Source organism: Gopherus evgoodei, chromosome 22 (assembly GCF_007399415.2).
Source record: "Gopherus evgoodei ecotype Sinaloan lineage chromosome 22, rGopEvg1_v1.p, whole genome shotgun sequence".
Taxonomy (NCBI): Eukaryota; Metazoa; Chordata; order Testudines; family Testudinidae; genus Gopherus; species Gopherus evgoodei.
The window spans coordinates 1265306-1290841 of NC_044343.1; the positions used below are offsets into that span (position 1 = coordinate 1265306).

Sequence of the window (25536 nt, forward strand, 5' to 3'; positions counted from 1 at the left end):
TCTGGATCTGAGGATTAAACCTGGCTCCTTGCAGCCAGCTCCTCCCCCGCCAGTTCCGCCAAGCCCCCCCCCCCCCCCTTAGCAGCTGGGGCCAGGCCCTAGATCTGGGCCTGGAAGGTTTGGATACTGCATTAACCCTTCCTGTGCCTGGCCAGGTCAGGGCAGGAGTTCATGAGTCTCTCTTCCCCTTGGCTGGGATGGGGTTAATTCTTGCAGGGCAGGTGGCTCTAAGGAGTGAAGTAGGGGAGGGTTTTATCCTTCTCCCAGAATGTTCCCCTCCCTCCTGCCATTGCATAATTTTGCTAGTTTAAAACTTCCCACCAGTGAGCCCTGGGTAGCAGCTGGGTCTGACCCAGGCCCAGCCTGGGCTGTGCTCAGTGGGCTGGTTCCTCCAAGTGTCACGTCCAGTCCGGTTCTGCCGCAGGGTGCACCACTGCTTCCTAAATGCCTGAGCTTCAGGAAATTATGTCCCTTCTTGCAAAGGAATTGTAGCATTGCCCTCTGCCAGGAACGGGCTGGAGCAACTCTGGCTCCCTATGGCCCCTTTCTCCTCCCCTGCCCCCGTCAGGTCTCCATTGGCCAGCGGGGGCACCTCCCAGGCCCCTGGCTCACTGCTAGCACAAGGACAGCCAGGATCAGGGCCTGGTTGTGCCAGGCCCTGGACAGGCAGGATGAGAAGCTCCCTCTCTCCAGGGCTTGCCTCCAGGGCACTGGGTGGGCTGCGGCACCTTGGCTGGCGGAGTCCCTGCTGAAGGAGCCAGCTGCCAACGTGCTCCTGGGTGCTGGAGTGTGGGGGCTGGCTCTCCCCAGTGGGGAAGCAGCCTGGCTGCGGGCCCGCCAAGCCTGGGCCATGGATTAGAAGCAAGTCATGCAGTCAGAATTAGCCCTGCGGCCTCAGCAGAGCCCTCTGGCTGTCGGGTGCTACGTAGGCTCTAACTGCCTGCTGTCTCCTGCTGTCTCCATCAGGATGGCTTCTCCCGGACCTGGCGGAGCAGTTCACGCCCCCTGAAGTCGCGCCCCCGCTTCTGCTGAGGCTGGTGGAAGCCATTGAGAAGAAAGGTGAGAGGGAGAGAGGAGGGGATTGGTGTCCTGAGTCCCTATGTGAGCAAAGGGGCAACATCCATTATTAACCCCTTCTCTGCCAGGCTCCCTCCAGGCACAGCTACTCTGCTGAGCCGCTGGAAAGCTGTGCTGGGAATACCTAGCAAGTGGCAGGGAGCCATGACACCTCAGCAGCCTGGCAGGTTCTCGTTACCAGGACGGGTCTGTGCTCTGGCAGCCCAGCTGGTGCCACCACAGCGTGAACTCGCCATGGGACTCTGACCATGTGCCTAGCTATACGCAGCAGGTCCAGGCAGTGACCCTTGGCCCAGCTTGGCAACCACTGGCCCAGGAATCCTGTGCTAGTCTAGGGCTGGTGGGTGGCTAGTTGTTTGGAGGCCAGAACTTAGGCTGGGTTTCCTAGTGGTCAGGGACCTAACAGATTGTGCCATCACCCCAGGAAAACAGCAAACGCTCTCTCTGGAGTCTGTTAAAACAGCCTGATGGGAGACTGGTTAGCCCTGGTGCAGCTGACGTGACTAAAGCCCTGATCTGCCAGAACGTGGCTGGTGGGCAGGGAATGGAGCTAGCGTCCCGTCACAGGGCTGCAGCTCTCTTGGGTTAATAACTGCTGTGGCTGCAGCTCAGTGATTATCAGCACTGCTGAAGTGGCTGCCTCTATTCACAGAGCTAACATAAACCGTCCTGCACTTCCCACAGGCTTAGACAGTGAGATGTTGTACAGGACGTCTGGCTCGGAGTTGAGACAAGCACTGAAGACCGGTAAGAACCAGTTCTGTACGGAGGGGAGGCAAGCTGGGTCAGATGGATGAGATTAGTGGATGTGACAGCGCCAGCAGTAATGAAATCCAGGCCAAGCTTGTCTTCTGTCCTCAACGAGTCGTAACTCCCCAGCAGCTGGCTGCATGGGAGAGGACGGGCCCATCTTGCTGTGTTGGTGTAACTGCACGTAAGGGAAGCCAGCAAGTGTCGCTTTCAAGGCGGTTGCACTTTCCTGCAGCTTGGCAGGAGGAGGAGGAGGAGCCTTGTGAAAGGAAACGTGGACATGAGTTCTGCTCGTCGGTCGCCGGGCCTGGAGCTGATGTCACAAGCCAGCTCCTCTTGGATCTCCTACTACACACTGAGTGTGGTGGGTCCTGTCCCCTCCCCAGCCAACTCCGTGTTGATGGCCATGCTCCCACGCTGCCCTGCCAAAGGTCTAAATGCTGCTTCTTCAGCTCCAGGCTGTCCCAAAGCACGAATAAGCCAGGGATCAACTCAGCCATGTCACTTGGGTTTCCAGCTCATGATGCTGTTTGCTCACTTCCTGCACATGCAGCTGCAATGGCAGCTGATCTCACTGCGCTGGCTGCCCTCTTGGCTGGGCCCTCAGAGTCCAGGTTCAGGGCAATGGGGTGCAGCCTCCTGGGGGTCGCTGCTGCTTTGCTTCCCCAGGGCTGCCTGATCCTCCTTGTGTAGAGAGCTAAAAATGCAAAGGCCCTAAAGCAGCTGGGGCAGGCAATCTCTGGCCTGCCTGACGCCCGACCTGCCAAGCAGAGCCATGCTCCGGGGCTCTCCGGTGGGAGTGAGTAGAGCAGCGACCGTTTGTGCTCATGCCGGTGGAGTTGCACTGGGCCGTGTGGAATTTGCGGGGCTCCTATCCAGGCTGGGGCGGCACCGCTGCAGTCTGTGTCGCAGAGCGAGGCCTAGAGCGGGGAGCCCCTGGGGATGGGAATCGGAGAGCATGTCTGTCCTTGGCAGCTCTGCCCTGCGCCGGGCCCTGAGTCCGACCCCTCCCATATGCCACCCCCTTGCTGTGCCCCAGCAGCAGCCACTGCTGTGGATTCTGGGGCCTCTCGTGCCCACAGGTTCCATGGGGAACTGCTGGGGAAACTCTGGGTACATCCTCTAAAGATGAGCTGGCCAGGGAGCTGCCGGGGGCTGCCATTGTGAAGATCTGTTTGCTCTGTGCAGATTGGGTGCTGGGTGACGTGGAGCCGTTCGATGTGCATTCCCTGGGCGAGGCACTGCGGGGCTTCCTGCAGGATCTGCCTGCTCCTGTGGTCCCGGCATCTGTGCATGGCGAGATCCTGCGCATCCTGCAGGGTAAGGGCTATGCTGCGGGGGGAGGGGATGCTAACAGGCAGGAAGCAGGGGAGGGCATTGATGGGCTCCAGGGCACACAGTTGGTGTTTACCCCGGTGTACCAGAGGCAGGTGGATTGCAATGCAGCCCGCATGCACAGGGAGTGCTGGAGAGTGAGGCAGGCCTGGCCCCTGCTCTTCCAACAGGTGTCTTGCTTCTCTCCAGAGATCCCGCAGCCAGAGAGCTGCAGGAAACAGCTGCTGCTGGCGCTGGAGTCTCCTGCGGTCCCTCTCCAGAACCTGCTCACCTTGCAGTTCCTGCTCCGCCACCTGGGAAAGGTGTCCCAGCAGGCTGAGAGCAACGGCCTCCACCCTCGGGCCCTGGGCGAGATCTTCGGCCCTCCGCTGCTCAGGCTTCCTGGCACCAGGTACATGGGCTGGGGGCTTGCATCTCACCAGTGGGCAGATGGGCGAGAGCAAGACGTGGCTGGTGGTGCTCTGCCCAGGAGCCAGCCTGCCAGCTTGGCTCATGCTGCCACGAGCTGGGTCTCTGAGTTAGGGGTGTGCAGGAGCCTGGGATGTGGATGGGGGGCTGTACTCGACCCCCTGCATGGTGATGCTTTGCAAGCAGTGACCCCTGACCTTACCCTGTCACACCCAGACCGCGCTGCCTCCTGCACCAGCAGCAAGGGGAGACAAATGGGGTCAGCCCCTCGCTGGTGGTCTGTAAAGAGATCCTGACTTACCAGCAGCTCATCTCCAGCGGGGCTGTGAGCCACAGGCGCAAAGCTCAAACTGTAGCAGCCAGGACCTCCCCCATAGCAGCTCCACGCTGCAGCTGGGTTCCTGTTCACCCCCCGAGTGGAGAGCTGGGGCCATAGGCTGTGGGCAGAGGTGGGACTAGAAAGTGGGGCAGACCCTGCGTCTGTCTGTAAGGAGCTGGCACCTTGCAAGCTTAGTGAGTTGGGAGCAGTAGGGATACTGCACAGCTCACCTGAGAGCACACCCCAGAGCCAGTGCAGTGAACCCCCGCCCCCCTCTGGCTCAGGTCACAGCCCAGCACCTGCCGCCATGCCTCCTTCCCGGGTCTGTTGGCATCTCTCCCAGGGGCTGATTTCTGGTCCCTGTCTCCCTGCAGTGCAGAGCTGAGCCCCGATTTCTCAGGGCTCTTCCTGGAGACACTTCTGCAGGTGAAGGACTCGGAGCCGGAACAAGTGCCGCCAGGTACTGAGCCCCACAAGCTGCAATGCCCTGGGGCCCTTCCAGACCGCGGGTCACTTCCTGTGTGGCTTGGGAAGGAGGCAGCTGTTCAGCCTCCCGCCAGGGCAGCGTGTTTGGCTCATTCCCGTCAGCCTCGTCACAGAACGAGCATCACATGGGGCACTCACTGAACTGGCCCGAGTTGGGATGGGCGCAGAGATGGTCTCTCCGGCACGGTGGGAGGCGCTTGCGGGGGCACTCAGGAGAGTGGGTGCTGCTGGAGGGTGCCGCTGCGGGGCTCTCGAGGTGGCACCTTCGGCATGCCCAGGACCAATGCGGGTTGGTGCCCGTTTGGAGCTGTGCCGGGGCAGTCTGAGAGCAGGGCCTGTGGCACGGTGCCGGGGCTGGTGGCAAGCAGATCCTGGCCAGAGCAGGGCCCTAGCGCAGCCCAGCTCCAGTGCTCACCCGGCTTTCTTGCAGCTCTGCCTCCGAAGCCCTCGAAGCCGAAGCCCGGTGGAGCCAGCCTGGCCAATGGGAGCAGCGCACCCCTGCAGGAGGCGGAGTGGTACTGGGGTGACATTTCCAGGTACCAGGCTCTTCACACCATGTTCCCCTGGGCAGCGGGCCAGCAAGAGTGCCCCCCTGCCCCGGGTAGCCGTTAGGGAGGCCCCCCTGTTTGGGGTTGTGTGGGGCAGGGCTGGGGTCGGGCAAGGTGAGACTGACGAATCCCTATGCTCCAGCCCCCCACGGGTGAGCGTGGGTTCTGTGGATTGTGCCCTGGCAGCTATGACCACTCGCACCCTGTCCGCTCCCCAGGGAGGAGGTGAACGAGAAGCTGCGTGACACGCCAGATGGCACCTTCCTGGTCCGCGATGCCTCCAGTAAGGTCCAGGGGGAGTACACGCTCACGCTGAGGTACGTGCTCCCCAAGCCCCTTAGGCTGGGCTGGGGTGGGGCAGCAGGGCCGCTAGCCATACCCCTAGGTAGAGCCAGGTGGCTGGCCGGGCTCTGTCCACTGTGTCCTGGCCTGAGGAGATTCCCAGGCACTCGTTCCCTCTCTGTCTGGTGCTTCACTGCCCTAGGACGAGGGCCCTGAGCCCCGTGTGTCTCCAGGCTCGTGGTGCTCTGAGTCCCAGCTTGGACGCAGGGCTGCAGCCCCGATAGCCTGCCAGCTTCCAGACCAGACAGGCTTGCTCGCTCCAGGGGCTGGGGGGAAATGATGCAGTGCAGGGGGGTGGGGGAGGGTGTCCTTGTTCCATGCACAGCCTCCATCGCTCCCTGGTGCCGGACTGAGGGGACCCCTGTTGGCTGCTGGGTGCTCCAAGCCCCAGCGTGAGTGTGAAGGTTGCCATGGCCGGAACACGGGGGCAGGTTCCCCCAGGGATGTCCCCCACGCCTGGTGCTGAGCGTGCCCCCTGCTCCCACTTCCGCCTCGCAGGAAAGGTGGGAACAACAAGCTGATCAAGATCTTCCACCGAGAGGGCAAGTACGGCTTCTCGGAGCCCCTGACCTTCAGCTCCGTGGTGGAGCTCATTCACCATTACCGGCACGAGTCGCTGGCCCAGTACAACGCCAAGCTGGACAGCAAGCTGCTCTACCCCATCTCCAAGGACCAGCAGGTCAGGCTGGGCAGGGGGTGTTCGGACCCCTGCAGCTGGCGCTGATATGCAGGAGCTGCCCCCGCCCTGCTCCCCCTGTTGAGCATAGGGGCCAGCCATGCCTAGGGCACGTGGGCATACCCAGGGCCCGGGAACAGGGCATGCCAGATTCCAGGTCCCTGGCTGAGCTGGCAGCAGATCCTCCCGTCTCCCTGGAGCATGTGAGGCCCGGCGGCCCCAGGGACGCTCCTTGGCCAGGGAACCAGCAAGGGGAAAGGGGAGCCACATTTGTATGGTGTCCTGGGACGCGCTCCTCCCAGCCCAGCTGCATCCCCTGAACCGCGGGGGGCCCGGCCCCAGCCTGACACTGATATCCAAGGGGCTGTGGCCAGGGTAGGGGAGACAGGTGCCCAAACCATCCCCTGGGCAAGGGCATGGCCTGGAGAGTGGGAAACTGGTCAGCGGGGGCCATGTCATAGGTGGGGCTGGGGGCTGGGCCAGGCTGCTGAGGGGCGCAAGCAGGGATATGTGGACAGGCCCTATGCCCTAGGGCTGCCCATGGAGCCTCTGGGTGCCTCCCACTGCCAGGTAATTCTGTCCTGTCCAAGGGGTGGAAGAGGCAGGGCTGGGGGCAGGTGGGCTCAGGGCCCCATGCTGGCCTGCGGTGTCTCATCATTCCTGGTGCCGCGGGAGCTCCCCTGATCCTGGCCCTGCCCCAGGCCCACCTCCTTCCCTCTACCTATGGCCCTCTCCCTGCTGGGCCGGCCCCATGTCCTGCAGTTAGAGTGCAGTGGTGCCCACACAGCTGGTGGGTGGGGAGAGAGGGCAGTGCCCAGCTCTGACTTGCCCTGGGGCCTTCTGTGTGGCAGGACCAGCTGGTGAAGGAGGACAGCGTGGAGGCTGTGGGGGAGCAGCTGAAGGTCTATCACCAACAATACCAGGACAAGAGCCGGGAGTACGACTTGCTGTACGAGGAGTATACACGCACCTCGCAGGTACCCTGGGCCACACGCTTCCCCTCGCGGGTCCCCTGGGGCCATGGGTCCCCCAGGGCCACACGCCCCCCTTCTCCTCTCCCCTTGCAAGTCCCCCGGGGCCACGCGCCCCCCTTCTCCTCTCCCCTTGCAAGTCCCCCGGGGTCACACGCCCCTCTTCTCCCACCTCCTCGCGGGTCCCCTGGAGCCATGGGTCCCCCGGGGCCACGCGCCCCCCTTCTCCTCTCCCCTTGCAAGTCCCCCGGGGCCACGCGCCCCCCTTCTCCTCTCCCCTTGCAAGTCCCCCGGGGCCACGCGCCCCCCTTCTCCCACCTCCTCGCGGGTCCCCTGGGGCCATGGGTCCCCCTCCTGCCCCTCGTGGGTAATTCGGGGCCACGGGTCCCCCAGGGCCACGCACCCCACCCCTTGCAGGTACCACCAGGCCACAGGTCCCCCAGAGCCACACGCTCCCCTCTCCCGCCCACTTGTGGGTCCCCTCTCCCGCCCCATTGTGGGTTTCCTGGGGGATCCCCCGCCCCCCCTGCCCCCTCACAGGTCCCCTGGGGCCACGCACCCCTATCAAAGCCCCCTAGCGGGTATCCCAGGGCCATGCATGCCCCCTCCTCCACTGCCGTTCTGCCCAACACTCCAGCCAGCACAAGGGTGTTACCCTGGCCAGCTTGCCCTGCTATATAGGTGATATGGGCCCTGGAGAGCCCTGAGAGAGCTGCGCTGGGGTGCAGACACCCAGCCTGCTAGTGAAGGGGGAGGAATTGGCAGAGTCGCCTCACTGAGGGGCTGTAGGACCTCAGAGGAAGGTTCAGGCTGGGGGCTGAGGAGTGGCTGGGAGAGCTGGGCTGGGGATCAGACCAGGAGTGGGGTTGGGGCTTTGCTAGGAAGGCAGGGGATTGGGCGGGGCCCCGATCCTCGGCTCTCACTCGGTGTGCCCCCACCCCCCAGGAGCTGCAGATGAAAAGGACGGCGATCGAAGCCTTCAACGAAACCATCAAGATCTTTGAGGAGCAGTGCCAGACACAGGAGAAGTGCAGCAGGGAATACATCGAGCGCTTCCGGCGGGAGGGCAATGAGAAGGAGGTGCAGCGGTGAGGGCACAGGCCTCAGGCAATCTCCAGCCCAGCCACGGGCTCTCTCTGAATGGAGCCAGGCTAGTTCCTTTGCAAAGAAAACTGCTTGCGTGATTTTCCTGTCACTCAGCATCCCTCCCATGCTGCAGCTGCCCCCAGTCCCTCCCCCCTCCGCCAGCCCTTCTCCTTTGGCTCCAGCATCGGGCCCAGGTTCCCCTGCCCACCCCGTAATTCCTGTGCCCCCCCCCCGCAGGATCCTGATGAACTCCGAGAAGCTGAAGTCGCGCGTCACTGAGATCCATGACAGCAAGATGAAGCTGGAGCAGGACCTGAAGAAACAGACCTCGGAGAACCGGGAGATCGACAAGCGCATGAACAGCCTCAAGCCGGACCTCATGCAGCTGCGCAAGCTCCGGGACCAGTACCTGGTGTAGGTGCCGCTGCCTGCCCCTTCCCCCGGCTCCCGGCTCTGGCCTGGGAGGGATGGAAGAAGCAGCCCCTGGGCCCTGCCATCGCCTCCGTGGCCCAGTCGTGATCTGTCCTTGCTGCTCGCTGGCTCCCGGCTGGGCCTCCAGCCGTGTCTGGGGCTGTGGCCCCGGTGCCCCCTCCCTGTGCCCTGTGGGACTCCGCTCAAGGGGCAGCTGGGCCCCGATCCTGCCTGCTTGGCTCATTCCGTGGGGGACGCTGCCCCCTGCTGGATCCATTAGTGAAGGAGGCGGGATGAAAAGCTGCTCCTCTCCCAGCCCTGCACATCGCTCAGTTCTCGCCTTCCTCCCCCAGGTGGCTGACGCAGAAAGGGGCCCGGCAGAAGAAAATCAACGAATGGCTGGGCATCAAGAACGAGACAGAGGAGTAAGTGTCCCTCCCTGCCGTGTCCCAGCGCTGCGGGCTGCTCGGAGAGTCTTCCGGCCTGGCCTGGGTTTGAGTGGAGTCACCCGAGCATTGCTCCCTCCTCGAGGCCTCGCTCTGCTACTGAAGTGCAGAGCCCTGCACACACAGCCACGCCCGGCGCCGGGTTACAGAAGGCGGAACTGAGATGCAGAGCGGGGCAGGGACTCGCAGCCAGACGATGGCTGGGCTGGGCTGGGAGCGGGAGCAGGAGCTCATGGTCCCCAGCCCTGTGCTCACCCCAGGCTGGCTGTAGAGCTGCTCTCACTGGGTATCGAGGCGTGATGCAGCTGCCCGTGTCGGCACTGAAGGTACGTGGGCAGAGCTGAGCCTCTGTACCAGTGGCTGAGGGCTGAAGGCTCAAAGCTGATACCAGGCCCTGAGGCTATCTGCCTCCCTCAGGTTACTGAGAGAGCTCCCTGCATGCCTCGAGTGCCTGGTGGAGCAGGGGGCTGGGAACTGAGCCATGGGGAAGGTTCAAAGGCCCAGAGGGGTATTTGGGAGGGTGCTGGCGCTGGGGAGGCACCGCTCTAGGCCAGGGGCTCCTGCATAGCGACATAGCTGTGTGTGTGGGAGCAGAGCTGGCCTAGCTTCCCCCAGTGGCGGGCGCACACCCTGTGGGGGAAGGGCCTTCTCAGCCCCAGGCTTGCCTTCCAGCCAGTACTCCATGATGGACGACGACGAGGAGCTGCCACACCATGAGGAGCGCACCTGGTATGTGGGGAAAATCAACCGTGTGCAGGCGGAGGAGATGCTGTGTGGCAAGCGCGACGGCACCTTCCTGATCCGTGAGAGCAGTCAGAAGGGCTGCTATGCCTGCTCTGTGGTGTGAGTTCCCTCCCCCTCTTGCAGGGCCACCGCGGTTCTCCCTCCGACTGCCAGCCCCAGCCCGGGAGGAGGTGGGGAGTGGGGGCCGCGCTCGTCCTGCCTGGCTTGCGGGAGGGGTCCCTGGCGGCTCATGTCCCCATCTCCTGGTGGCAGCCCCAGTGACTCGTGTGGTTCTGCTTCCCCGGCAGGGTGGACGGAGACACCAAGCACTGTGTGATCTACAAGACGGTGACCGGTTACGGCTTTGCCGAGCCCTACAACCTGTACGCGTCCCTAAAGGACCTGGTTCTGCATTACAAACACATGTCCCTGGTGCAGCACAACGACTCCCTGAATGTCACGCTGGCTTACCCGGTTCTCTCCCAGCCACCTGCCAGATGAGCCACTGACGCAGAGCACAATGGCCGCCTCCGCCTCCTCCCCAGGCTCTGTCCTCTGTCCCTTGTCTAGACGAGTCTCCTACCCTCAAGCCTGGGGGATGTCGTGACCTGTTTCTGGTGCCCGCTTGCTCAGCAGTAGAAACCCAGCTGGACGCTGGCCGATGGGGAGGCAGTGCCGTCAGCTTGGGATGGAAAAGCTGCTCATGGCTTCAGCCTTTCTGAGGAGGAGTCCAGTCGCAGGCTAATTGCTATGAGGGGCTTCGCCTCTCCCTTTGCAGTTCCCCAGGGGTGTTTTTGTGCCCCCCTCCCCCTGTTGTGTGTCTCTGTACAGCTCGGTTCCCAGTTCCCACGTGTGCCTTGGGGTTGCCAGCCCAGCGGCCACAGCTGTGGTGCTACGTCTGCCCCAGAGCTTCAGTGGGACCAGCCCTGCTGGGAAGAGGCGGGCAGCGCTCTCTCCTGAACCACAAGTGGTCATTGCTAAAACCGTTCTCTCCTTTCCCTTCCCTTCAGTAATCCTGCGAGCTGGAGTGAGTGCCGGCCTTTGGTCTGAGGGGTGCCAGCCTCACCCAGACAGAGAGCTAGAAAAGGGGGAACTTGATCATTGAAGGGGTTGGTGAGGGCACGGCACGCTGGCTCCTTGGCAGAGATGCCAGGTGTTCGTGGCACTTTTCATGTTCCATGTAACTCCTGTGTGTGGCTTGCAGGGGAGGCTCCATTCGATTAGTTAGTTACTAACCCACCTGTCTCGCCTTGGTTGTGCCAGCTAAGCTGTGAAATCCATGTTGGTACCAGTGCTTTCCTGGTCTGTGTCTGGGGGATGTACAGCTGTGCTTGTCCATTGCTTCTGGGAAGTCTCCTCAGTCACTGGTCAGAGCTAACTGTAGCCATGTAAATACGGTTATTTTATAATCAGCTGCTTGCTAGTGCCCGTTCGTATGCAGAACCTTCGTTATGATATGCAACCACCAGGCAGCGACAGACCAAGCGCATCCCTCGGCTTGGGAGAACGTGAAGCCAGAGGTGGCTGGAATGTCAGCCACGCTGCAAGCCCTATGCAAACAGAGGCCCTTTCTGCAAGGGAAGGGTGGGGACTAGGCAATGCCCCTCCGGCCCTAGGGCCTAGGCACGGAGCAATGTATATGCATGAGGTAGAACTATGTATGCGAAGCACTTCTACTCCTCAGTACTGTACAGAGCCGGCACAGAGCTTAGCCCTGGGGATTTCTGTAATATTTCCAGTCGTGTCTGGTTTAGTACAAGGGCGCAGGAGAATTGCTGTGTGTTTCCTGATGATGCCTGAGCAGGGCATGCGTCTGACCATGTGGGGCAGGGGAGAGGGCCAGTGTTACCTACCGAATGAGATGGGGGGTTCTCTTTGACAGACCAAAATGGTTTGGGAAGCTTTCTGAGGGGGATGTGGTATCTCTCCCTCCGTTTCAGGCATCAGTAGGCACCAGCACCTGGCAGTGCCTGCCCCTCTGCCCCAGCATGGCTGGCAGCGCCAGAAGGGTTGAGGGGGAATGCTCAGGATCCCATGGCTCTCTCCCCTCAGCACTGTGCCTGCCCAGCTCTGGGGAGGTGCCACTTGCCCCTTGATCCGTCCCCAAAGGCCCCGTCCCAGCTGGAGGCGGATGCTTGGTCTGTTAGTAGTAGCAGGGTGGGAGATCTCATCTGACAGTGTAGGGAGCACGTGTGTGATCTGCTGGGGCGGGGTGTGCATCTGATAGTGTGTGGGCCACGCTGGGGCATGGCACAGGCTTGGATGCTCTTCGTTGTCATGACCATGGTACTCCACATGCCTGCACCATCGGCTCTACTGTTTATGCCTTGCTGCTCTGGCCTAGTTTCCTCTCTAGGTAAACGCTGGGGCTGTCTCCAGTGTGGGTGGAGCCAAGTGCAGCCTGCCTCGGGTGCTCCTGGCGTGGGGAATTGCAGGAGCTGACGTGGCCCTACGTGTGCTGGTGTGAGCATGGGTCTCTGTTCTCACCTGGGTGCACGTGCTCTGTGGCATTGGTGCCTGCGCTGGCTGGAATGGATTCGGGGCTCAGCGAACAAGTGCTGGCGTCTCCTCGCCGGGTGGAGCTCAGCTGTCTGAGCGCCCTGGACTCTGCGCCAGTGGGGTGAAGTGCTGGAGGACTCACGGCTGGGCCCAGCCACATGCTGGCCAAAGCGAGCCGTGGGGGTGGGGCAAGAAGGCTGAGGCTCCTTCAACCCGCCCCTCCCCCCCCAGCACAGCAGGACACTGAGGTTTGGATTTGGGCAATGAAGGAGCAGAGCCAGTGAGTTTAGCCCAACGTGGCGGCTGTCGGTGGGAGGCGCAGGGAAATGGTGACTTGATTGGTCAGGAAGTTCACCCCCAGCTTTCGGCTGGCTAGAGTCCATGTCCCTGCACCAGGAGATAGCAAAGCACACGAGACCCCCTGAGAAGCTGGGGCAACCCTACCTGCTCCCCCAAAAGCTGACTTACTCTTTGAGAAATTGAGCCATAAAAATTGACTCCTGTATTGTACGTATTAGTATTAATACTTAGCCACTTACTTCCTCGCTATCCCCCACACTGCAGTGTGGTGACTTGGCTCACAACTGTCTGAAGCCTGTGCCACCAGACGGCGGGATTGTTGGGGTAGGGTACAGTACCTGGGCTGAGGCGCATGGGCTGGCAGGTGTTACATACACTACATCCATTTCACAACTGGGAATGCTGTGTTCCGGCTCCTTGCTCCTCAGCCATGCTGTGCAAGTCTCCTCCTGTGTTTGGAAGCACCTTGTTAACTCCGCCAGCGTTGGGTGTTGGGATCCTGCTGAGATTCGGAAAACCTCTCCCCTCTGCTTCTAGCCTCACCCTCGTCTCGCTGGTGGGCTCACCTGCCTCTCCCTGCATGGACAATTCTAGCTCCTTGGGAGAGTCTCATCTTCTGCCCACTTTGCCTGGTCTCTCGCTGCCCGACCCAAGCCTGCTTCTCCTCAGGGGAATTTGAAATTCCCCCTTTGCTCCTTGGGAGCTGAGCTGGCTCCATGTGAATGCTCTGAGCGGTGGTTACACATGGCTTTACTTCTGTGCATCTGAAAGCACTGCCCTTTCTGAGTTGCTAGAACACTACTGAGAATGGAAACGTGGTCTGTGGCTGCATCCTGTACCTGTTGCAGAGGGAAGGCTCTGCTCTTCTCCAATCCAGTATGCAATGAATAGAAACCACCACCACCCCCAGGTTACTTTCTCTGATGGTGCCTGACTTGGCTCTTAGGAACTTGGCTTTTTCTCCTCCTCCAGTGGAAGAACAAGCCCCTTGAATCTTTTTTTTTTTTTTTTTAATGACAAGGCTCCTTTGGAATAAGCCAGTTGTGATTTGGTCTTTGCTTTAGCTGTTGCTGTTTACGTCTTCTGGGTTAATCCGTGAGAACACTATCTTTGGATCCCTTTGGTCGTGCTCTGCTGCCTGTGATCTCATCTGCAGTGTCGGTCAAGGTGTAAACCAGAACCTCTTGTGATACTAGGCCCATCTTCTTCGTGTCCTCAGCCAGTGCCCAGTTCCTGGCCAGGCCCTTTGATGGTTCCCTTCTTGTTTTCTCCACTCCTCCATCCATTGGGCCTCCACTATGGGCCTGGTGACTGCGCTGCCAGCATTACAGGTTAGGAAGGAAATTGTGAATTTTCCCCGACCATCAGGGCAGAGGAGATTTGGGTGTGGGGAGCGGGCAGTGTCACAAGAGGAGGGGGGAAGCTGCTCTGTGAGGCCTGAGCCACTCCTGCTGTTTCCTGGCTCCATCCATTATACTTTGTGCAGCGCTCGCAAGCTCAGGGGCAGGAGCACACATGCCAAATGCCCAGAGTCACAGCCTGGTTGGGAGGGACAGCAAAGGAAGCCCTCATCTAGAACCCCCTCTTGGCCCCAGGACCATGTGGCTTTGTGCAAGATGCTGAAATTCTGCTTGTTCTGCGGAAAGCTCTGGGCTGCATTAGTCAGAGGCGGATTGTTTTAAGCCTGCAGCCTAATGTAATTGGAGGAAAGAGCGTGTTTGGGTTGTGAGCAGACCAGAGCCTGATTCCTTGCACGGGTCCTTGCCTGCTCGGGGGGGGGGCACTGGCTGACTGACACGCTGGGATTTGCACTCAGTCCGAGAGGAACTTGGCTGGTGAAGACTCATGAGGTTTTAGCTCTTACGAGATATGCAATAATAAATACTCTAATCGCCATTTCTTCTGTCTGTTAGCAGAAGTCGTTCTCTGTGCTCTTTCTGTGTACGTTTACTAACGTAAGCCCAGGATTTGTTACTGTCAGATCATTTTTGTACGGTACTTTAAACAAAGGAAGAAATAAACTGAAAGAACTAAGCTGCTGGATGAGGGGGGTTAATTGTTTTTAAACATTCTTGTAATTTCAAGATTTTTTTCTGTGACTCCTGCCTTTTCCCCAGAGGATTAAATGATCCCACGGGGGAACTCTGGAGCAGGAGCTGGCTGGTTACCTGTGCTGCAGAGAACAGCAGGTAAAACTGGGCCAGCGTGGGAGTTCCCCACCGCTCGCTCTCTGGCAGGCAGCACCCACCGCCTCTGCAGGGCTCCAGGTGCTTCTGACAGGGAGATGCCTCTCCAGTTGTTTAGAAGGTGTCAATTGCCAGAAAAAGACCCTTCCCTCAGGGTCCAGCCCTGCAGCTCCAGGCCTGCCCACAGGAGGCTGCAGTGCATGGGGTTATGTGCTCCCTCCATGTGTCCCCCAGTAGGATGTGGATCCAGGTCCCTGTGGCAGTGAAAAGCTCTTGTGCCCAGCCAGCTTGTGATGTGGTGGATTTCCCATAGCGCCCAAGGGATTCAGGAGTACAAAGTCACTGAGTCTCATGCAAATCAGGCCCTGGATCTCTAACGGGGGGCTGCTGGTGCCCCAGGCTCTTCCTAGTGAGCAGATGGAGATGTGGCCCCCGGGGAGAGGAGCTTGTGAGACTCCGACCCCCTCGACAGGCCAGGAAGTGGCCAGCTGTTGGGTTTTCCCTGGAAACAGGAAGTGGGAAGTTCCTCAAATCTCTCATGAAAATCTGCTGGCCACAGTGACGTCCCATGAGAAACACCAGCACTTCTGGGGCTTGGTGTCCTCGGGCACCATTAAGGGTAATGCAGAGGGAGGGGGAGCTGTTGGCTCAGCGTGGGGGTCACGTATAGAAGTGTCCCTATGACCACTGGGCACAGTAACTCGGAGCATTTTATCTATGGAACCGGCTCTGCCACAGGGCGTGTCCGTGTCCACCGCAGCATAGATCTGCACCCAGGCTTGCCTGGCGTTTTCCACTCTGCCCTCAGCAACAGCTGGCCCCCCGCCTGCCTGGGGGCTGGACAAGTCACACAGGGAGCCTGTGGCCAGGGTGCCAATACAAGCTGTCCTGCCCTGGAAACATCCTTAGCCTCTTGTGATTTCTCACCAGGTTCAAAAGGGCCTCTGTCGGGTAATGCCCGAGGCCCCTTGTTCCTAATCTAATTGGGAGGGGCCGAGCCTATGGCTGTGCAGATCCCTCTGCTGCCAGACTGCCCCCAATATGCAGCATGCAGGGCTGAGAGCTTCCGGGGGCACGGATTCCCTGAGCTGGGCAGCACCAGCTCTCCGCTTCTGCCTCCAAGCCTGCCTGCCACACAGGGCACCTGGGAAACAGCCTTGGCTCTGGGAGCACCGAGGAGGCACCAGGGGTGGGTTACAGGTAGATGCACCCTCCTGTGCAAACAAATCCCCCCATTGAGCAGGCCCCAGCCCAGCCCAGGGAGCCTCCTGGTCTCAGTGCATTCCAGGGAGACTGCTGCTGATTTCAACAGGCACAACGGGGGCCAGGCAGCTCCGGGCAATGTTGCCCTGGGACAGAGAGAGCCCCTCCCTGTCGGTCTCGACAGTGCCACTGTCCTGCCCTGCTGGGCCTTGCTGCCTTCACCTCTGTCCCACTTCTGCCTCACCCACTCGCCCTCGTCCTACACATAGACTGTGAGTTCCTTTGTACAGCACCCAGCACCCTGACCCCTCCCTGGGCGTTACCCCCGTACAGTGAAAGGTGTGTGCAGGAGGTGGTCAGCGCACAGCTGCTTCTGTCCCCAGTGAACCCTGGTGCCCAGATGTGGTTGTGGTTCCGGCTGTAGCAGGAGCTGAGCTGGAAGGTGGGGCAGGCACAGGAGGAGGAAGAACAGGCTGAGTTGGGCAGGCAGGCAGCTGAGGGCGGGACCCGAGAGCCTTGAAAGTCCCAGCTCCTTCCCCAGCTCTGCTCACTCTGGCTCGCCTCCAGGCTGATCGCACCATGCACTGCTGGCTGCTGGCTGCCCTGGCCCTCTGGGCTGTGAGCGGTGGGGACTCCCTGCCAGCCTGTAACTACCCGCCCAAGCTCTTGTGCAGCTCCTGGAAGATGGCCGTGGCCTGCCAGGTAAGGGGGACGGCTCAGGGCAGCCTGTCCCAGGGAGCTCCAAGCGGAGCTGGCATCTTGCCCTGCTCTGTCCTGTGGGTTTGGCAGCAGTTGCCTCTCTGCTCTTGGGAAAGAGGAGAACCCACTCTGTCCTTTTACAGCAAGGCTGAGCTGAGCTTCCCCCTCAGTGACCCTGACCTCAGAGAAACGGGCTCAGCCCCCCAGCGAATCGGGGCAGTGCGTGTCCTCGCTGATACCGTGAGACACGGCAAGTCCCTTCCCATCCCTTGTCCCCTCGCTTTCCCTGCTGACTCCTTCCCCTGGGGGCCGGGGCCTTACAACCCGCTCAGCAGGGAAGAACTGGACCCAGCCTGCCCCAAGCAGCCTCACGGTCCACAAGCCCCTGGGCTCCAGTGCTGTGGAAGTGTCCATAAGAGGAGGTGTTACCTGGGCACTGTGGGGAAGGGAGAAAGGTTTGCCCCTAGGGGCTAGCTCCCCACTGCCGCAGCAGCCCCAGCAGTCCCATGAGCTTCAGGATAGGGGCTGAGCAGGGAAAACAAGCACAAGGCTGAGAGAGAACCCCCTGCCCCCCAGCCTGAGTGCCTGCCTGCCCGGCTTAGAGTGTGCCCATCACCCCCCTACCTAGGCACCAGGGTCCAAGCTCTTAACTGTCATCTCCTGTGCCTCAGCACCGTGCAGCTAGTGCTGTCCTGCCCCCGCCCCCCCAACACATGGGTAGTACATGGGACCCAGCAGCTGCTGTGCCCAGCGTGTGTCTGGTCCCTGCTCTTTACCCAGTGGGAAGATTTTATCCTGTGCTCCAGTGATAGCAGTGCCAGTGCCTGCCCATGGCCAGGGCCCAGGCCTAACGGCATCATGCTGGCAGTGCCTGGATCATGATCTCTTCAGGATGCTGAACAGTTAGTTCTGGGTAACTCCCTGCACCTCCCCGTTCCTTAGTCACCTCCAGAGCCGAGCCCAGGCCTTCAGCACCGGCGGGAGCCTCGGGGTGGGGGGTAGCCCCTGCTCGGTGCTCCAGCGCATTCTGACCCTGCACCTCGCCTGGAGAGCTGCCGTGGCCTCCCTGACGTGGGCAGGCTCAGGAGAGAGATCCAGCACTGAACTCCAGAGCCTGCAGGGCTGCGTGAGGTTGCTAGGCAGGGGGACCTGGCCCCAGTCCTTGGCTCAAGGGAGAGCACTTGTCTCCAGAGTTGCCAGCTCGGGCCCTGGTCCATCTGCCATCCCCATGGGAGAGCTGCTGTGGTGCAGCTCCTGATTTCTGTCCCCACACCCTTGCCATGGCTCTCGCCTGCTCTGCCCTCACCCCATCCAGCTGTGTGGGGGCATTGGTGATACTTCTGCTTTTTCTGCCTCTCTGAGCAGCCATTAATAGCCTCCCATTCCGGAGTGGGAGCAGGGCCTGAAGCTGCACAACCACAGCCACTACTTGGGTTTCAGAGTGCAGGGCTGAGAAACTGGCAGTCCCGACCCAGCGCTGCCCCAAACTCTCAACTTCGGTCCCTGAGCCCCACAGGCCCAGTTTGGCAACGGGCGCTAGAGCCCTGCGGTCTATCCCTGTGGGTCCTGCAGGCCCGGCCTGTCGATGGGAGCTAGAGCCCTGGGGTCTGTCCTTGTGGACCCTGCAGGCCCGGCCTGGCGACGGGCGCTAGAGCCCCGGGATCTATTCCCGTGGGTCCTGCAGGCCTGGCCTGTCGACGGGCGCTAGAGCCCTGGGGTCTATCCCTGTGGGTCCTGCATGCCTGGCCTGTCGACAGGAGCTAGAGCCCTGGGGTCTGTCCTTGTGGACTCCGCAGGCCTGGCCTGGCGACGGGCGCTAGAGCCCCGCGGTCTATCCCTGTGGGTCCTGCAGGCCCGGCCTGTCGACGGGAGCTAGAGCCCTGGGGTCTGTCCTTGTGGACCCTGCAGGCCCGGCCTGGCGACGGGCGCTAGAGCCCCGGGGTCTATCCCCATGGGTCCTGCAGGCCTGGCCTGGCGACAGGCGCTAGAGCCCCGGGGAACCCCCAGGCCTGGCCTGTCAACAGGAACCAGAGCCCCAGGGGCCTCGCAGGCCCAGCCTGGCAATGGGAGCCTGAGCCCTGGGGACCCCACAGGCCCAGCCTCCCGGCCTGGCGACGAGAGCCAGGCTCTGCCATGTGTTGCTTACAGGCTTGTCTGCTAATGCCCCAGTTGCTGGGTTGGATTTGGCCCATTGAACAGAGGTTGGCACTGGGCCTGATGGGACATTGAAGCAGGAGAGAGTCCAGGAGCCAGGATGCGTGCCCGGACCCAGAAGGAAAAGAGCCCGCCAGTGTTCTGGACCCCCAATCCCTCCGGGGGGTGTGGACTTGCACATTTGAACCAAGTAGATTGAGGAAATCCCCTTGGAAAGCCTCAGTGGCTGCTTGGTCTGTCAGGGTCTGCTGCAGCTGAAAACCCCACTGAAAGCCCCGGCATCCTGTTTCACTTCCCTTCTGGCCCGGCTCCGTGGGGAGGGCTGGTAGGTCTCTCTGCTCTGTTCGCTCAAATACAAACAAGCTGGGCTGGAGGCCGGGCAGAGCAAAGTCCTCCATCAGGGACCCTCCCTGCGCCTGTCAGCACCAGCACGCTTGGTTCCTATTTAAACAGTAACGTGGCACCTCGTCCCGTGTTTCCAGCACCTCTGGGGAAGACACTTTGTCCCCAGGTCCCTCGCCGGCCATTCCATAAGCGGGTTAAGCACAGCAGCTGCTGCAGCACTGTGGAGCCTCTCAGCGTGGCCAGGTTTATCCTCCGCGTGCCCTGGGAGGCTCATGACCCCCTTGTGCACGTTGAGTTTGTCTGTAACAGAGCCGGAACCAGAGCTCTGGGCTGCTCTTTGGGGCAGGTCCAGTCCTGAGGCAGCACAGCCGGTCCGGGGTCTGTGCCAGGCCTGGTTCTGTCTATCCCAACCCTGCTGCTCATCACTCCCCTCCCCCGTATCTTTCCTTGCCCACAGGTGGAGAAGGTATGCCCCAAATTCTACCACCGCCCCCAGGCAGCCAACCCTGTGTCGCTGAGCCTGTATTACGAGAGCCTGTGCCCGGGCTGCCGCAACTTCCTGGTCACCCAGCTCTTCCCCACCTGGGTGATGCTCAGTGACATCATGAACATCACGCTGGTGCCATACGGAAATGCCCAGGTAAGCATCAGTGCTGCCGGCTGCAGAGGGTGGGGGAAAGGGACCTGCACCCCAGTTTGAGCCAAGGGCTGCGGCTGCACCACTCTTCTGTCCCGATAGTCTGGTCTTCCCTCCCCCACAGCCCTGATCCTGGCAGGGGGTGTGGGGCACACGCTGTGGGGTGAGGGAGAAGAGTGTGTGCTGGGGCGGCCCCGGGGGTAGGGGTAGTGTTACCTTAGGCTCTGACTTGGTTTCCCTTGCAGGAGAAGAATGTCAGTGGGAAATGGCAGTTCAAATGCCAGCATGGTGAACCGGAGTGCAAGGGGAACATGATTGAGGTGAGGCTTGGCCCAGGCATGGCATTAAGATGGGGGGCAGGGGTGCTGCCTGTGGAATGTGCAGGATAGTGGGGTGGAAGGAGACAGTGGCTCCTGGTTAGGTCATGGGACCTCCCACCCCATCCCCGTGTCACTGAACTCGTTAGCTGTGCTTCGGGTGGGGGAGGAGGGGGCAGGGCTCCCTGGTCTCTGGCCCAGAGGTGGGGCCATGGCGAGATCTGCCTGGGCTCTGCTACTGAACTAGGCCCTGTCCCCTGTGTGGCCTCAGCACAGTCACCATGTGACACTGGAGCTGCTGAGTTTCACATCCTCACTGGCACAAGGGAAGGAGCAAGGAGGCCCCTTTGCCCTGCAGGGCAGAGTCCAGGAACCACCCGGGCAGCTGCGCTGACATCAGGAGCTGGGCACCCAGGCGTGATCCGTGGGGAGGGTGCGTGTCAGCCCGGACATCTCGGGGTGAACGTCAGAGAGCAGCAACACCTTCCTCGAGGCCTTCCACAGATAGCGGATTGGGGGAGGGGGGTTGCCCCTCATCTGCCCCATTATGGGCCTCTCAGTGTAGTCCCGCCTAGGGGACAGGACTCCCAGGACTTTCCCCATTGACAGTAAAGTGTGGGGCTCCCCCTGCAGCCATTCCTCTCAGCCTAGGAGGAGAAGCTGGTCATGTTGGGCTCTGCTGGCTGGAGAACCCCCAGGGGCACAGCCTCTGGGGGCTCCTGCTCGCATTCCCGCTGGGCTCGGGGCACTAACATTGTGGCTTGCCCTGCTCTTCCAGACCTGCCTGCTGTACCAGCTGAAGGACTTCTTTCAGTCTTTCCCTGTGATCTTCTGCATGGAATCGGCGGGCTCTGTGGTGGAGAATCTTGAAGCTGTACGTTGGCAGCACTGGGCAGGCCCAGAGCTATAAGACTCCAAGTCCTGGGGGAGCCGCCTCAGCCAGCTGGTCTCTGCACCCGCCCCACAGGAACGCCCCTGCCACTTGCCCCTTGTTCCCCTGCCCAGGTCCAATCCAGAGTCTTGACCCAGCGCCCGGATTTCTGGCATTTCCTGCCAGTCTGTCTCTCCAGTCTGTGTGTGCTGGGACACCCGGCTGTAGCCATTGGCAACTTAGTGACAAGGCCACGTCCATTTCTAGCCGTGCCTCAGCCATCCCATGTGGACTATAAAGACGCTTTCCCCGCTGTGCTGCCACCAGGCACCTGCCCTCACTCCGCAGCTGCTCTGCAGGAGTGAGGCCCAGGTGGAGGGTCGGCTCCAGGCATCAGCTGACCAAGCACATGCTTGGGGCAGCCCCTTGTAAGGGGTGGCCAATCTTGGGGTGGCAGGGGGTGCTCGGGTTTTGTTTTTTTTGGTCGACGGAGCGGCGCTCAAGGGGTTTTTTTTGTTTTTGTTTCGGCGGCGTGGCGCAGTGCTCGGGGGGGTTATGGCAGCGCGGCGCTTGGGGGGGCTATGGCTGCGCTCGGGGGGGTTACGGTGGTGCGGTGTTCAGGGGAGTGTTATGGCGGCGTGGCGCAGTGCTTGGGGGGGTTATGGCAGTGCTCGGGGGGTGTTTTGGTGGCGCGGCACTTGGGGGGGCTATGGCTGCGCTCGGGGGGGTTACGGTGGTGCGGTGTTCAGGGGAGTGTTATGGCGGCATGGCGCAGTGCTTGGGGGGGTTATGGCAGTGCTCGGGGGGGTGTTTTGGTGGCGCGGCACTTGGGGGGGTTATGGCTGCGCTCGGGGGGGTTACGGTGGTGCGGTGCTTAGGGGAGTGTTATGGCGGCGTGGTGCTTGGGGGGGGTTATGGCGGCGCTCGGGGGGGTTACGGTGGTGCGGTGTTCAGGGGAGTGTTATGGCGGCGTGGTGCTTGGGGGGGGCTATGGCTGCGCTCGGGGGGGTGTTTTGGTGGCGCGGTGCTTAGGGGAGTGTTATGGCGGTGTGGCACTCGGGGGGGGGTTACAGCAGCGTGGCGCTCTTTTTTTTTTTTGCTTGGGGGCGGCAAAAAAGTTAGAGCTGGCCTTGCCCAGGTGGCAGGTGAACTGGAGACTCTAGCATTATGCAGGGGGTGGAGTGTTTTGCCTCTGGAACTGGCTGAGTCCCAGGGCTCCTTCTGCTGCCAGCCTGCACTGTGGGTTAATGAGTTCAGAACAGATAAAAGCCCCTGGCCTTAGCCTTCCTGTGTGGTGGGGGATTGGGTAACCAGCTCTCTGCACTGGTTCTGACGACTCCTCTTCTCCCAGTGCCTGCAGCTCTATGCCCCAACTGTTCAGCTGGCTGAGATCAAGTCATGCGTGACAGGAGATCTGGGAAACAAGCTGATGCATCACAATGCTCAGCTGACCGATGCCCTCAGCCCACCCCATAACTACGTGCCGTGGATCCTCGTCAATGGGGTAAGCGACATGGTGCCTCGTGGCCTTCCATGGGCATTTCCACACAATGAATCAGTGGGCGGCAACCAGAGCCAGAGGTTCAGTGCAGAGTCCATGGGAAGCAGTGGCTAGAACCTAGGACCTTCAGCTCCCAAACCCAGGCCTGCTGCCCTTGAGAGCACTGATAATGCAGGGCGGTTGGTGGGTCTCATAGCCAGAGGACCAGTCTCTTGCAGGCCCACACAGAGCCACGTGTTACAGCATCCCAAAGCCTGTTCATGCTCAGAAGCCCATGCACCTGGTATCTAGCTGGGGTAGGTGACTTGAGTGCAATGCATTGTGGGAGAGAATAAACTGCTCGGAGAAGCACCCACAGAACCTGACTTTGTGGTGAAGCGAGCGGTTAAAGTTGCTGCCGAGTCTTTGAGGAAATGCTTTATCTCAGCAGCCAGGCATGAGCCTCATCTGGCTGCCCTTGGTTCCCCTGCAGTGAAGACAAAGGGGCAGGAAATGTCCACTTGCTTTGGGGTGAATCTGTTCATGAACTTGAATCAAAGGGGCTGGCTCCAGCCAGGTGCAGTGTGAGCTCCCTGCATGCAGTTCTGCTGTGTCCCTTTAAGCCCGTCCTGCCTGAGGCCTGGCACTCCCCTGCCTGACACCACGAACCATCACTTCCACCTGGGCCAAGTGGGGGTCTGATGCTGCAGTTCTGCTCAGGTAACACATCGTACCCACTTGGCCCAGGTGTGACCAATATCCCCCATGGGCACAATGGGCTTGGCCCTGGCCACAAGGAGAGTCCACGCTGGCGTTCCCTGGCAGGCTGCATGTTCTGTACCCAGGCCCCATAGCACCCAAGAGGCTGCACTCTGCTCAGACACAAGCCCTGGTTTTGTGCTGACAAGAAACACATCCATTCTGCAGCTGCTCAAAGAAACAGGGCCCCAGGTGAATGCTGAGGACACCATGCAGGCAGTGACTGACGCAGCCAGGTAGCGCCATCTGATCTCACTCCATCTCGTCCTGTGCGGTGGGAGCGAAGCGCTGCAGAGCTGTCGCTTGTGTTCCAGGCAGCAGCCCAAGCAAAACACTCCTGGAGGAATTACTGAGCACCTGCCTGCTTTCTCCGGCCAGCGGCTGAGCCTGGGAATGGCTTGTCCAGCCGCTGACACAGATTTGTCCTTTCTCTCTCCTGCTCAGAAACACACGGACGCTCTCCAGACGCGAGCCCAAACCGCTCTGTTCAGGATGGTTTGTGAGATGTACACGGTGAGTGGACGCTGGTAATGCATTCAGCCCTGTGTGGGCAGCTGCTCCCCGTGCAGCTTCCTGGGGAAGTCACAGTACCCTGCTCCCCAGGCTCTGGGCAATGAGCTGCCGAGCACCTCAGCCAGCGCTTGCCCGCTAGCCACATTCGGGGACGCCCCTCTGCTGGTGAAACTGCTTGACTAGCTGTTGCACTGCCTGCCCAAAGAACAAGCAGCTCTACCCTGCTTGCCTCCCTGGCTGGGAGCCTCCATGGCTGGAGGTGAGGGGAGCAAGGCAGTGGCAGGGGCCGAGGCTGTTAGGGCTTCAGCGATCAGGCTCTGCAGCTGTTTCCTCTCTAGGCCCCTCCCTGTGTCATGGGGGTCCCTGACCGATCTCTGTCTTTGCAGGGTGAAAAGCCAGATGCCTGCAAAGATGCGGGGGCTGAGTCCCAGCTCCTCTGAAGACCGAGTCTCTCTGCCTGACTTAACCCCCAGCCTGGGGCTGCTCCCTGCACCCCAGTGCCTGGCCTTGCAGTTGGGGTGAGCAGCCAGCCAGAGCAGCAGGGGATCTATTTGTGCCTGGTATGATGATGTCAGCTCTAGGCTCATGCTCAGTAACCTCTGCTGCAGGTGGGGGCAGTTCAGTTATGAGCAGGGGGTTGATGGGAGAACAGGCACAAGATGGTTTGAATCTGGACATGGGAATTCGAAGGGTCTCTTCACGCAGGGTATCAGCACCAGGAGCTGGGCTGGGGAGAGCCCAGCCTGTAATCAGGGAGAGCAGCAGCAGGATGGTTGTTAAAAGAGCAGGTTGTGCTGGAGAGAGGCAGCTGGTCACCCTGACTCCAGTAGGCAGCCTGGCTGAGCAGCTTGGCAGCATGGGCCTGGAAGGGCTGCCAGGTATCTAGGCCAGTGTGTTGAATACACAGGAACTGTTCACATCAGGAAACTCTCTGACTCACTCAGCCCTTGCCTCTGGCCTCTCCAGATCTCTGTAGAGATGAAAGAAGGGAGGCCAGATTCTGGCTCGCTCTCCAGGGAGCTGCCCCATCCCTGGGCTGGAACCTGCACCTCGAACAGCAGACATTCCGAACCAGGAATGGGACCCCACACCTGCCCTGCTTTGCCCCGGCCTTGGGCATCAGCATGACTGGCTGCGGATCTTGCCTTACACTGTGCAGCTTGCAGGGTGCTATGACCAGTGGGGGACAAAGCTTAAGCGCAGCAAATCTTGGGGGACAGGCTACATTTGCTTTGCTGATTTGGTGACTGACACCTGAACCTTTGCCCATATTTATACCTTATGTGAACTAGCTCCACTAGCCCCTCCAAACACTCATGTCTCCATGTCCTCAGCCCATTGGCCCCCTCCAGGAAATGGTCCTGTCACTAGGCCCCATCCTCCTTTCACACAAACAGACCAGGGCCTTGCCCTCCCCAGCCTGATGCACATTCCCTTCTAATTGCTGTAATTGTATTGATGTCACAAATGCAGATTCCTGGGACTCAGAGGAATGCCCTTCCTGCAAATGAATCTATTGAGTAACTTCCTGGCCTAGTTCTCTCTCATTTTGAGACTGTCCTGTGTCTACCCCTGAGCCTAGGGCTGGGGGTGGAAGGAGGGGTAATGGGCAAGGCTGATGTAGGGGGGCTGGTGCCATGGCTACACAGGGCAATGTAACAAAGGATTTCTCTTGGGTGCAGCTGCTCTCATTTCACCCTCAGGCTGGGGATGCACCTTGCTCACGGTTATCACATACATGGGCATTAGCTTTTGGCTAAAGAGGGGCTCTTGGAAGCTCCCCCTGGGGAGATGCTTTTCTCTGTGGCATGGCCAAACAGTGCTGTAGGAAGCCTGGACCAAGGAGGTAGCAGAGACCCAGCTCTGGGGGCCAGATGCCTTCTCTGTGCCTTGGGGAACTTCCACAGGACTGAGCTCAGGAAATGTTCAGCCTATTTAAGTGCTGTCACGAGTTCCCTGTGGTTTTATTACAGTAGCTTTGTATTTGCCTAACCC

At 60.6% G+C, this 25536-nt stretch overlaps 2 protein-coding genes across 4 annotated transcripts in view; both read left to right on the plus strand.

Annotated features, from left to right (window-relative positions):
• The window catches only part of PIK3R2 (phosphoinositide-3-kinase regulatory subunit 2), a 35989-nt gene extending 24847 nt beyond the window's left edge, over positions 1–11142 (plus strand). For all 3 annotated transcript variants that reach the window (XM_030540451.1, XM_030540453.1, XM_030540452.1), the window contains 14 exons: positions 967–1059; positions 1762–1824; positions 3016–3147; positions 3352–3553; positions 4264–4349; positions 4806–4911; positions 5142–5240; positions 5764–5944; positions 6793–6918; positions 7858–8000; positions 8236–8412; positions 8763–8834; positions 9528–9698; positions 9887–11142. In XM_030540451.1, the coding sequence (XP_030396311.1) occupies positions 967–1059; positions 1762–1824; positions 3016–3147; positions 3352–3553; positions 4264–4349; positions 4806–4911; positions 5142–5240; positions 5764–5944; positions 6793–6918; positions 7858–8000; positions 8236–8412; positions 8763–8834; positions 9528–9698; positions 9887–10079 (1844 nt within the window). In that variant the 3' untranslated portion in view covers positions 10080–11142. The remainder of the gene's footprint in view (positions 1–966; positions 1060–1761; positions 1825–3015; positions 3148–3351; positions 3554–4263; positions 4350–4805; positions 4912–5141; positions 5241–5763; positions 5945–6792; positions 6919–7857; positions 8001–8235; positions 8413–8762; positions 8835–9527; positions 9699–9886) is intronic.
• Positions 11143–16136: 4994 nt separating this feature from the next.
• On the plus strand, positions 16137–25069 carry IFI30 (IFI30 lysosomal thiol reductase). Its single transcript, XM_030540684.1, has 7 exons — positions 16137–16468; positions 19422–19604; positions 19847–19921; positions 20697–20792; positions 22141–22293; positions 23473–23541; positions 23928–25069. Exons 1-7 carry the CDS (start codon positions 16346–16348, stop codon positions 23979–23981), a joined length of 753 nt encoding a protein of 250 aa, XP_030396544.1. The 5' UTR covers positions 16137–16345; the 3' UTR covers positions 23982–25069.
• Positions 25070–25536: the final 467 nt, after the last annotated feature.

Coding starts and splice junctions, on each gene's coding strand:
- IFI30 (XM_030540684.1), top strand. CDS start 16,346: ATGCACTGCTGGCTGCTGGCTGCCCTGGCCCTCTGGGCTGTGAGCGGT. Junction 20,793..22,140: donor TGGTGGAGAATCTTGAAGCT/GTACGTTGGCAG, acceptor CTCTTCTCCCAG/TGCCTGCAGCTCTATGCCCC. Junction 22,294..23,472: donor CGTGGATCCTCGTCAATGGG/GTAAGCGACATG, acceptor TCTCCTGCTCAG/AAACACACGGACGCTCTCCA.